At 48.5% G+C, this 12,062-nt stretch overlaps 1 protein-coding gene across 1 annotated transcript in view; it reads left to right on the top strand.

Annotated features, from left to right (window-relative positions):
• The window catches only part of EML6 (EMAP like 6), a 928,771-nt gene that overhangs the window by 637,448 nt on the left and 279,261 nt on the right, over positions 1-12,062 (top strand). Inside the window, exon 20 of the mRNA XM_078649484.1 lies at positions 1,557-1,684. Within this exon, the coding sequence (XP_078505610.1) occupies positions 1,557-1,684 (128 nt within the window). The remainder of the gene's footprint in view (positions 1-1,556; positions 1,685-12,062) is intronic.

Consider the following 12,062-nt stretch of genomic DNA (forward strand, 5'->3'; position numbering starts at 1 on the left):
TTTGTCCTGGGTACAATAGAGAGCAGGTCCAGTCCTTTAGGGCTCTTCTCAGGTCTCAGACTGCAGGTTCAGTCTTTTTCTGATCTTCCACAGGTCCATCAGTGTTCTGAAGGGGAGGCTGGAGGTGCCACATTTATACCTAGCACAAACTAGTGGGCGGGAATGTATCCTGGTCATACCCTAACAAATGAGGTAGAAGTTCCTAGGGTCAACCCTACCCAGTTTGAAATACTTTTGGTGGCAAAAGTCTCTGGCCACTCTAAACATGGGCTCTGAGCGCTGGGTGTATGTGGGGAGTTTACTATGGTAATCCTTGTGTCCTCCCACATCTAACACTATGCAGTTAGGGACAGTTGCTGTACCCATACTAAATCCAGAGAAAGAAGTCTGATAGAGAACACTGTTTTTCAGCAACCAGACAGTGGACACACACACATTTTTTATCATCCTGTTTCTCTGCCTTTCAAGTGCATACTCATTGTTATATGTAAATGCCAGCTGACCTCTCAAGCAGGATTTGACACTGTACTGTCAAACATAGTCACACTGTGTTTGGAGCCTACCAGGCCGTCAGGGGTAGGGGTGGTGGGGGAGAGGGGTTTGGGGGACAAAGGAAGGGCCCTGCCCAGGCGTCAACTACATTTACCTGTGACAGTGATGGCCTCTTTGAAGTTAATCCAGTTTCCTGGGCCCACCCCACTGATCGTCCAACAACACCTCTCTAAATGTAAAAATGTGTTTTCATATAGAACAGGCAGCCTCGCCAGCTTTTGGGACGTTTTCACTGTACGAATATGTTTAACATTGCATTCCTACATGTCCTACTTTTAAATGCTATGCACCCTACCTTATGGCCAATAAGGCCCACATAGGGGTGACTTATAAATATTTAAAAGGATGGTGTTGACCTGTCAAAAGGTTTTTTTTGACAGGGTGAGTTTTCAGGGTAAAACTGTCACAGCCAGGCTACACTGGTAATTTTGAAGCCGTGTTTGCACTGCCACTGTAGTGCATGACAAAGTAGGTGCTGCAGGTCACTAGTGCCATTCAACTTTCAGGACGTGGGTTCATCTAGTACCATATACTAGGGATTTATAGGTACGTTTAATATACCAATTAGGAATATGTCAATTCGACCAGGTTTAAAGGAGAGCACAGGCACTTTACCACTGGTTGGCAGTGTTAAAGTACGCAGAGTACTAAAGCCAGCAAAAATATAGGGTCCAGCAAATGTTGAAAAATACAGGGGGGCCACACAGAAAGGCTGATTAGAAGTAGCATAACAAATAATTGTGTTTTTGGCTTTTATTATTTGTCATTTTTAGAAAATGTTTAAAAATATCTCAAACCATGTGTATAATTTGAAACTTTGATGGTAAAGAAAGGATCTAACCTTTCCCTGAGCCATTTGCTATAATCGTACTTCAATAAACACCATAGCACCACTGCTATGATAGGACAAAACAATTAAAATACATATGATTTGTAAAAGTATCATTTGACAAGAAATATGTTCAGTTGCTTCAGATATAGTTCAGCTTAAGTTTATTTTTCAGGTTTACTGTTGGAAGACAATCCGTCAATACGTGCAATAAATTTGGGGCATGGCCACATCTTAGTTGGAACAAAGAATGGAGAAATATTGGAAATTGATAAAAGTGGTCCCATGGCTCTTCTTGTTCAGGTATTTGTATGAATGTTTGATTTATGTCAAGTGGTTTATGGTTCCTTTTCAGTAGTTACTGTCCTCATCGGGACTACAGGTAATGTTGGAATACCATGCTACCTGAGTTTTCGATCTGTACACTATGCCTGCTGTTAGCAATCAAAATGTCCAAGGTGAAAATATACATAAAAATGGAGGAAAACTTGTGAGTATTGACACAGAAACATCAATTCCTACGTCATCCATCATTAGCTTATTATTGAGAGTAATTCCCACCCCCCCCCCTTCTGGAATTACCAATGTCTGCATTATTGGTTGCTCTGGAGAAAGGGTTGAATTCCAGACTTTAAACTGTTCCACTCGTTATGGGTCCCTGAGCCATATCTTTTGTAGTGCGCCTAAATAATTAAGTGAGCAGATCTTCGAGTGAACTATTGTTGTTTTTCATGAATGCATCCGTCATCATTTTTCCTTCTCTATCTCTTTGTCTTATCACATTTTTACTATAGCCTTACAGCCCGCTACCAAGGGCTACAACAGTGGTTAAAGGCCCTGAATCTGAAACAGACCCAAGCTTCAGGCAAGGGCCTATAACAAAGGAGAGGGCCTTTAACAATAAATGTAGCCCGAGGCAGAGGGCTATCAGGCTATTATAACATTCCACCCTCTAAGGGTTTTACATTAAAAAGGGAGAAACATGAAGATAAACATAGGAATGTTGTAGCACCGGGCTTGTAACAGCCATTATAAACCCGGAACTCGTCTATTGTCTTCAACTGAGCTCTAAATAGTCCACTGTTGTAATTATGTTTAAATCCCTAAAGGGAGTTGCAATAGATTCACTAGCCAGATGTTTATGATTGAGTCCAGGAAGTGAGAACATCTGTGGTTGACATGATCCACAGAGTGGAAAACTCACAAAATGTGCTTGGGTTCTGTATCTAATATGGTTACTTAGTAAGACTCCACAATCATTCAAGGGTGTAAGTCATTAGAACCTAACCCAGACATGTGGACGCCTGTGGTATAAATGGTAGCTGTAAAAGTCGGGTGCAGCTATTAATGAAAGCTGAAAGAAAAAAATTGGAAACTTTTGCAAAGAAAATCAAAGTTATCTATTCAATGAGGGTGAAAGGCAGACTGTCCCAAAGGCAGGTGAAAGAAAATAAACTTGCATCCTCCTTTCTTCTGCCTCTGCTGCGGGATAACCCATTTCATCTGTAAGGTTGACTGTAGAGTAGAGCTCTTCCTCTTTCAGGTGAAAAGGCAATGTGTCATTTTTCAGAATAGATTAAGCCACCCCATAAATAAGGTGGTGGATCTGACATAGGGCTTGATTTAGAGTTTGGCAGATGGGTTACTCCATCACAAAAGTTATGGACTTGTAATAAGGCGGACAGGATATATGTCAAGTTTGTGACAGAGTAACCCATCCGACAAACTGTGAATCAGACCCATAGTTACTTAAATGTAGCTCTGCTGGTCATGAAGCGCCAAAACAATTAATCAATTAATGAAGTTGGATTGAAAGTGACTGTACAAAAACCAGTGAATTAGGGGCATCCGAGATGGCCGCGTGAGCACAGCGCTCTCCGGACCCCCGCCACTCCCGGCATGATATCCTGAACATATCCTGACTCTTCACGAGGATTTGTGTAGAGGACGCTGGGCTGATCTTCCTGGAACTTTCGGAATTTGATTCTGACCCGGGGTGCCGGAGTTACGGTGATTCGAACTTTCGGGATCCGCCCTCGAGGTACGCCCGGGACTGGGTGAGGCTCTGTGGCCGTCTTGGAGTTGAACAACAGCGGCAGGGGGATTGGACTTGTGGGTCCCCCTCTTAAGTTTCGGTTTCGATTCTGCCTCAGACGGAGACATCTGGCAGGGGAGTCTGGCCTGGGCTGGGTCCGGGGCACGAGACGGCTGTCGGGCCTTTGGCTGGCTTATTCTCCTATCTGATTGGCTCTATCCTAGTGGTACCCTTGTGGCGGCTCTTTGATCCCGAAGCCTTACTTTCCTGTGCCCATTCCATCGAGCCTGGTGAATCGCCTTGTGACGCAGTTTCCAACATGGCGGGCAGAGGGGACCGAGAGACACGGAAGACCAAGACGCCCCTGCGCGGGGGCCCGGTCCAGTCTAACGTTATGGACCGTTACACCCACTCGAAGGGGTCCCCCGGAGCCGCCCTGCCCGGTCCAAGTGCTGCTGACCACATCGTGGACGCGTCAACGGAGCCGTCCTTGCAGGACATCATGGGCGCCATTTCTGGCATGAAGGAGACGATAGGCCAACAATATGAGGCCTTGGCCCACAAAATCGACACCGTGGCCATTGATGTGAACTTGATTCGAGCCGACCTATCGAAAACCAATGAGAAGGTGAAATCATTGGATCTCAAGTCATCCAGCCTCACGGCAGACGTCTCGGAGATACAGACGGAGATTGGTAATCTCCGTAGGGTGAACGATTTCATGACCCGGCGCTTGGAGGACTTTGAGAACAGGGCACGTCGCTGTAATGTGCGCGTGGTTGGCGTTCTGGAGAATCCAGAACCTCACTCTGTTGATCTCCTGGTTGAGGACCTGATCCAAAACTACCTCTCTCCGTCTGGACTGAGTAAATTTTTCGCAGTGGAGCGTGCCCATCGTGTTCCGGGGGGCCAGGGTAAGCCAGGTGCCCCGCCGAGGCCTATTGTTGCGAAACTCTTCCATTATAGGGATCGGGACGCTATCCTGCAAGCATCACGTGTGAAGGGCCCGGTGGCCTTTGAGAACGCCACAGTGAACTTTTATCCGGACTTTTCTCAACAGGTCCAGAAACAGCGTATGGGCTTCCGTGGTGTCAAGAAGCGTCTTCGGGACATGGAGTTACGCTACGCTATGCTGTTTCCGACCAGGCTGCGAGTGGAGTACAATGACCGAACCTTTTTCTTTGATCGGCCAGATTCTGTGAACGACTGGCTGGACTCTCTGCCTGACCGACCTCCTGCGACTGAGTCCGCCGCCCACCCGGGTGGTGCTGAGGGTGGTGTGGAGAGCTGAACAATTCGTCTACGCCTGGGCCCTCGTATAGAGTAAACTCTTCCGGGATTCTATGCCTAAGTGCCTCTACTGTTTGTGTGTTTTCCTCGTTATCTGTCTTGCTCGGGGTGGCGGGTGGGCCAGAGCCTTTCCTCCTCCGGGGTCTTTTTGTAGAATGGGGGTTCTTGGGCGACAGGCACACTGCATGTTGGGGTGGCTTTTTAGCATTTTGCAGGGGTGCAGGGTGGGGGGTGTTTTCTTGATTGTTGGGGGGTGGGTGGTTGGGAAGTTCGATGTTTGTGTGTTATGTTCTCAAGGCGACTCTATCTTGCTACTGTTGGTTTTTATGTCATGCTCATGGAAGAGGGGTTTCGGCGTTGAAGTGTGGGATGGGGGGTAGCGGGTTGAGGTTTGTTTCGTGGAATGTTAATGGTCTGGGGGATCGTATTAAGCGGAGTGTGGTGTTGAAATGTTTACGACGTTTATCTCCAGATATTGTTTTTCTGCAGGAGACTCATTTGGTGGGCAATACTTGTCGTGCGATGAATAGGTGGGGCTATCGCCTTGCCGCACATTCGGGGTTTACCACGGGTTCCAGGGGGGTGGGTATCCTTGTTCGGGCTTCCCTCCCCCTAGCTCTTGATGATGTGATCCTTGATGATCGGGGGCGATATGCTGTCCTCGTGGGTCGTTATGAGGGTCGTACCCTCTCCTTATTTGCTGTTTATGTGCCCCCCGGCCTGCAGACTTCTACCTTTTCCGATTTGGGCCGTGTTTTGTTGGACCTCCCTAATAGTACTCTCTTCATTGCAGGTGACTTTAATTCTGTGTTCTCCGGTCTACACGATCGCCACCCCCCTAGAGATACTCCTTCGGCCCAACAGTGGCTGGGTGGGTTTCTGGACACGTTTGGCTTGGTGGATTGCTGGAGGCTTATGCATCCTACTCAGCTTCAATACACTTTCCACTCTGGGGCCCATGGGAGTTTGTCTAGACTGGACTATTTCCTGATGCCTGCGGCCCAGTCGCCGGCGGTGCGTGAGATTAGACACCTCCCCCGGGGCATTTCCGATCATTCTCCGCTCTGGCTTTGTTTTGAGATGGGGGTGGAAGCGGCGGGCCGGGTTGCTCCTATCAACCCATGGTACCTTACCTCCCCCGAGACCCGCAACCTTTTGACTAAGTCTTTGGACGCCTATTTTTTAGACAACGAGGGGTCCGTTTCCTCTGCGGTATCCCTGTGGGAGGCCTTTAAGACAGTGATTCGTGGGCAGGCCCTTTCCCTTATTGTTGAAGCCAAGAGGGCGAGGGATCGGGAGGTGGTGGACCTCGAGAGGGAGATTGCTGAAAGGGAGGCTGCCTTAGAGTCGGATGTCACATCTGATAAACTCCATGCCCTGGGTCTGAAACAATTTGCTTATAAGTCTTTGGTCACAGATGCGGCCAAACAGATGTTCCGGGAGCAACAGGGTCGTCTGTATGATGTGGGGGACAAAGCGGGCAAATTATTGGCGTGGTTGGATAAGAAGGAGAGGGCGAATCGTGTGGTGCCCGTGATTCAATCATCGAATGGTGTGAGAGTGACGGACCCGATTGGAATAGTTGCATGTTTTGCTGAGTATTTTCGTGTGGTTTATACCCCTGTGTCTGGACGGGATGTTGCTGACTCTCGCCTTTTGTTGCGCGATATAGCTTTGCCCAGTGTCTCCGATTTAGACCGTAAATCGTTGGAGTCCCCTTTTACTACTGACGAGATAGCTACTGCCATTCGCTCACTCCGTTCGGGCAAAGCCTTGGGCCCGAACGGGTTGCCGATTGAACTGTACAAGCTACGTCCTGATAAGGTGGCGCCCTATCTTCGTGCCATGTTTTTGGAGTCCCGGGAACGGGGTATTCTCCCGTATGATCAGCGTCTGGCCACGATAGTCGTAATTCCCAAGGACGGTAAACCGCGGGACCTTTGTTCGTCTTATAGGCCCATTTCCTTGTTAAATGTTGAGCCCAAAGTCCTGGCTAAGCTCCTGGTGACCCGCCTCTTCACGGTCATTAGTGACTTGGTTCATCCGGATCAATCCGGATTTATCCCACATCGCAACACGGCTCTTAACCTACGTCGTCTCCACGGTGCTGTTGCGAGGGCGGGGCTTCTGACGGAACCGGCCATTTTGGCCTCGTTGGATGCCTCGATGGCTTTTGACACTGTGGAGTGGCCCTATCTTTGGGCAGCTCTTGAAAAATTTGGTTTTGGACCTGAGTTTATCGGTTGGGTGAAGTTGTTATACGCTGAACCCTTAGCGCAGGTAGTGGTGAACGGTAGAGTTTCTGTCCCCTTCTGCCTTGGTAGGGGGACCCGTCAGGGTTGCCCCTTGTCTCCGTTGCTTTTTGCGCTCGCCCTGGAACCGTTAGCTGCGTGGCTTCGATGGGAGCCTTCACTCAAAGGGATCCGTTGGTCACCGGACTTTGAGGACCGCGTCTCACTTTACGCGGATGACATTCTTTTATATCTTACTTCCCCGCGTAAATCTTTAAATGTTTTATTTGATGTTCTTACTTCGTTTGGTGCTAACTCGGGCCTAGTTATTAATTGGGCTAAGTCCTGCGTGTATGTTCTTTCGGGTGTTTTGCCCCCATTGCCGGACAGATTTCCTATCCAGGTGGTCCAGTCTGGCTTCCAGTATTTGGGGATCTTTATTACGCTGGACTCCTCACTCCGATTCGAGCGCAATCTCCTCCCCCCGCTTCTTAGACTGCGACTAGATGTGGCCCGTTGGCATAAGCTGCCCCTGTCTCCTCTGGGCAGGGCAGCCCTTTTTAAAATGATGTCCTTGCCGCGGTTCCTCTACGCACTTCAGAATTCTTATGACGACGTTCCCCTACCTATTTCGGAGAGATCGAGAGTCTTCAAAGACAACTGATCTGGGACGGGCGTCCACGTATTGCCCTTGCGAAACTCACCATCCCTTGGTATGACGGGGGCATGGCGCTCCCCGACATCAAGAGATATTACTGGGCTGCCCAGCTGTCTGCCATCAACCACGCGATGTATTCACCGGGTCGAGATCCGGCCTTTGAGATGGATAGACTCCAGCTGCCGGGAGGGGACTTTAATAGAGCGCTTTATTCTAGATCGGCCGGGCGCCATCTTGTGGGCCCGTCCAGGATCGCAGTCACTGTGTGGCGCGCCGCGAATGTGAGTTTGGGATGGGAGAATCGACTGACACTGGCGACGCCGCTTTATGCCTCTGAACGTTTGGGGTGTCTCTGGTCTACTAAGGGCTTCGACCGCTGGGATATGATTGGGATATGTAAGGTGGGTGATGTCTGTGCGAAAGGTAGCGTGAAGTCATTCCAGACCCTTAAGGCGGAATACGACTTGAGTGATAGAGAGTTTTTTCGGTATCTGCAGGTCCGGCATGCCCTGGCCTCAGTTCTAACTCCTGATGTGACCCTGCCCGAGTCTTCCCCCCTTGAAGATCGTGTACTAGATGGACACCTGCCTGATAGCACTATCTCCCTTATTTATAAAAAATTGATTCATAGTCGCGCCGACTTGTTGGTCCGCCTTAGGGAGCTGTGGGTCGGTGACGGATTGGAATTAGATGACGAGGATTGGCAGTCGGCACTCTCTTCTCCTAAGGAGGTAGCCATTCCCGCCCGTCTTCGTTTGGTGCAACTTAAGATCCTCCACCGAGTGTATGTAACTGGTCCGCGCCTGGTTGTAATGGGTTTTTCCCCGGATGGCTTATGTAAGCGTGGCTGTGGGATGAGTGCTACCTTTATGCATATACTTTGGGAATGCCCGTTGTTGGCGGCCTACTGGATTGATGTACTTGAGGTGATGACTGTCGTGACTGGTGTTACCCTGCGGCCTGAGGCCCGACGATGCCTGTTGAATGTGTGGGAACCCACCGATTATTCTGTGGCCCAGACCAGATGGGCAACCTTGGGGTACATGGTCGCGAAGCGGGACATTGCGCAACTTTGGGGCGCCTCCAGACCTCCGGACGTTTCGGTGTGGGAGGATAACATGGACTGGTCCATGTTTCGAGAGAAGACCGTCTATGTGGCTAGGGGCAGACCCAGGGCGTGGACTAAAATTTGGGGTCAGTGGAATGCATATCGTGGAGATATCTGTACCCCTCCCTTGGTTGACACATCCGATGTTACCCTGTCTCCCTAGGCTGACGTTCCCGAAATTTTTCATTCTCTTTTAGGATTTTCCTGTCCTCCCTGCTGCCCCCCCCCCCCCCCCCCGGCCTTGCCGAGTCTCATTGATTTACCTTTATCTTCCTGATTAGTGGCCTTCCCCTCTGTCATCTGGGCTGACGTGATTGCTACATTCGCCTTGTTTTCGTTTGTTATTTTAATGTTTAAGACAAAAAACTGTTGTGTCCTGTCATATGCTTTGTGCAATATTTAATCTGTGATTTGGGCCTGGCCACGGAGATTAATGTTTACTACATGGTACGTGCTTTGCGAACTAGCGGCCAGCCCGTGTGGTTGTAGGCCCATCTCTGTACTTTTTATCTGATTGCTCAATAAAAGTTTTTAACCCAAAAAAAAAAAAGAAAAAAAAAAAAAAAGAAAGTGACTGTACATACTAATACTACTTGATCTCTCAGCTGCATTTGAAACTATTGACAATGAGATCCTTCTAATCACCATTCCTACGCAAATGATGATTAGCAGCTCTCGTATAAATTGTTTTTTTTTGCTTTCTGGTTGGACCCAGTTAGTACAATTTGTACCCTCTAGTCCTCCTCCTTTGCCCACGTAGTGCTAACTGCTTCTACGTTCATTGTTTTGACCTGCATCTTGTACACGGAGCCACTTGATGCAATGCTACCCTAGCCATTCACTGTCATGTTGAGGATTGACTTGTACCCGAAAGCGCCATCTTTAAGCTGAAGTTATTTCAAGCCATCATTTGGACATCAATTAACTCTGATTAACTCTTTCTTGTTAAAATTAACTAGTCAAAAATAATAATAGGCACCAACTTCTCTTTGTGAAGGAAGCAGACCTGTCATTCTTCCCGCTTACATCAGATGTGTTCTTCAATAAATTATATGTTCACACCTGATAGGTAGCAGAACAGTGCTGGCAGGTTTCCATAATGCACCACCAGCTCTTCTTGAATCCATCCTACAGGCAGGGCAGGAGTTGGTCTGATAATGTCAGCCAAAGAGAAGTAGCTATAACCACAACAATGGGTGAATCTCTGCTGGTTCCCACTGGCTACAAGAACCCAATTTTAAACTTGAGTCACATACACTTGTCAATCAATCATTTAGATTGCATTATTGACTGGCAACTACATTCAGCTCCCATAACGCAGGAGGTTAATAGATTCTTCTGCCTAAAACCTTGAAAGTAAAGACAACCAAAACACTGCCTTAAGCAATCACGTGCCAACGTTCTACTTGAAGCAATGTAGCTCTTTAATGATAAAGAAAGCCTTGACAATCTGCATGTTTAGGTATTGCTCATTAAGGACTTACAGCTAGCATCGAAAAAAACAATGTGTATGATATATTGATAACCATTTAGTGCACCCTAAACAAAATTTGCTAATTTTCTTTTTTATACTTAACCACTTGGATGCTAAGGGGTGTGCTAGGAGGACCATTGAATTTCCATTGAAATCAATGGAAACTCCATGACGAGCTGAGCTCGTCATGAGCGTCGAAGGGGTTAATAGAACTTAATATAAACATAGTATAAAATTATGTCACGCACAAATATGCAATAAGAATGAGAATACAGGTTGGAGGAGCTACGCTAGCAACCAAGATGGCCGCGTAAGCTCCCGGCTCTGCCGACCTCCGCCAGTAGCTCGTAAATCCTGGTATTTATCCTGAATTTGCACCGGACTCCCGGGTGACTGAGGTGTTCCTGAATCTAACGGTGCAATCCCGAGATTTCCATCTTCTCGAATGATGAAGATATGCCATGTTTTTATTCTCGGCCTAACCCAGCGTTGAAGCCGGGGACTCCATTTCTAACCCATCCGGGTTGGAGTTGAACAACATCGGCCCCGGGACTTGGGCGGCGTCCGGTCTCCCGAAGTGAAGAATATCCTGACTGACTTGGATGGCGAGACTGTGGTCAGTTGATTCCGAAGATACAGCGGCGTGTCGCGCCGATCGCTGTGGTCAGGGTTCCGTTGCCCGGAGGCTCTGCTAGGCTCCCGGGGTCGACGGGCTTGGATCCTCGCCGGTGGCGAAGGTGTCGATATCGCGAAATTGAGAGCGCCCGCTGTTGCCATCGGCCCCTCCTGTGCCTGATACCCCGGAGTAGTCGACCTCCGGGGTTCAAGACCTGATCTGTCGCTTTGCGAGAGGGGATGGAGCAGGTGGAATATACGCCGTCGCTGCGGAGCGTAATGGCCGCTATTGGGGCGCTCCACTCGCAGGTCACCGCCATCATCCAGAAAATGGTCGTAACAGTTGACAATATCTGCCTGAGACCGGACTACGACCCCTCGATAGGTTTGAAACAAGCTGTGTTACCCGCGGAGCAGGTTAAGCCTGAGACTGAGGGCCCCGTGCGGAAGCCAGATTTGGTGTTTTCTGTTGGCTCCCAAATACCAGCTAGCGAGCCTGGGACTACCATAAGCTCATCATGCGCAAGACCGATACCGCCCAAGATGGACATAGACGATCTTATACTCCATAATAAGTTCCTCAGTGACTATCGGAGTGACTCATTATCCTTTTCCGTCCAGTTGGCTCAATCACGTTCTTGTGTCTTCTCTTTGAGGAACAGTTATCTCCGTCGGACTTGTGGACTTCGAGTACTAATATCCTGGTTTTGGTCCTACCGTACTGACTTTCACTTTTTGGAACATTTGGATACTTCTATTGAAATGGCGGTTCGAACGGAGAGGGCTCGCATGAAAATCGGAGTAGCCAGGGTTGAATTCGACTGTCTGGGTTTGATAAAATGGCTTCATTTGCTACGGGACTTGTAACCTATAATGATGTGGGAGTCGGGTGGTTTTTACAAACTCCCCCGGTTGGCTTGTAATTGTAGCTTTAAATTGTCTTGATTATATTTAGGGGTGGGTTGCTTCTGGCGGGGGGTAAGGGAGACTGGGGGCCTGTTTGATATCTCCTCCTCCATTCCTTTCCTTCTTTTAGGTTTAGTTCTTGGGCGACAGGCACGCTGCTAGTGGGGTTAGGCCATAGCCATTGCAGGGGTGCAGGGTGGGGGGTTTGAGGGGGGGGTTTATTTTGTCTTTGTTTAGTTCTATGGCCTTTGTTTTTTCCCTTTTTTTTCTCCTTTTTACGAGAGGTGGGTTGTCTATCCTGAATCGAATTTTCTCTCTTATCTGGGTGTCTACTCTGGTCTTAAATATGCTGAATCGTGGGTGG

This window comes from Lissotriton helveticus, chromosome 6, assembly GCF_964261635.1.
Source record: "Lissotriton helveticus chromosome 6, aLisHel1.1, whole genome shotgun sequence".
In the NCBI taxonomy this organism is placed as follows: Eukaryota; Metazoa; Chordata; class Amphibia; order Caudata; family Salamandridae; genus Lissotriton; species Lissotriton helveticus.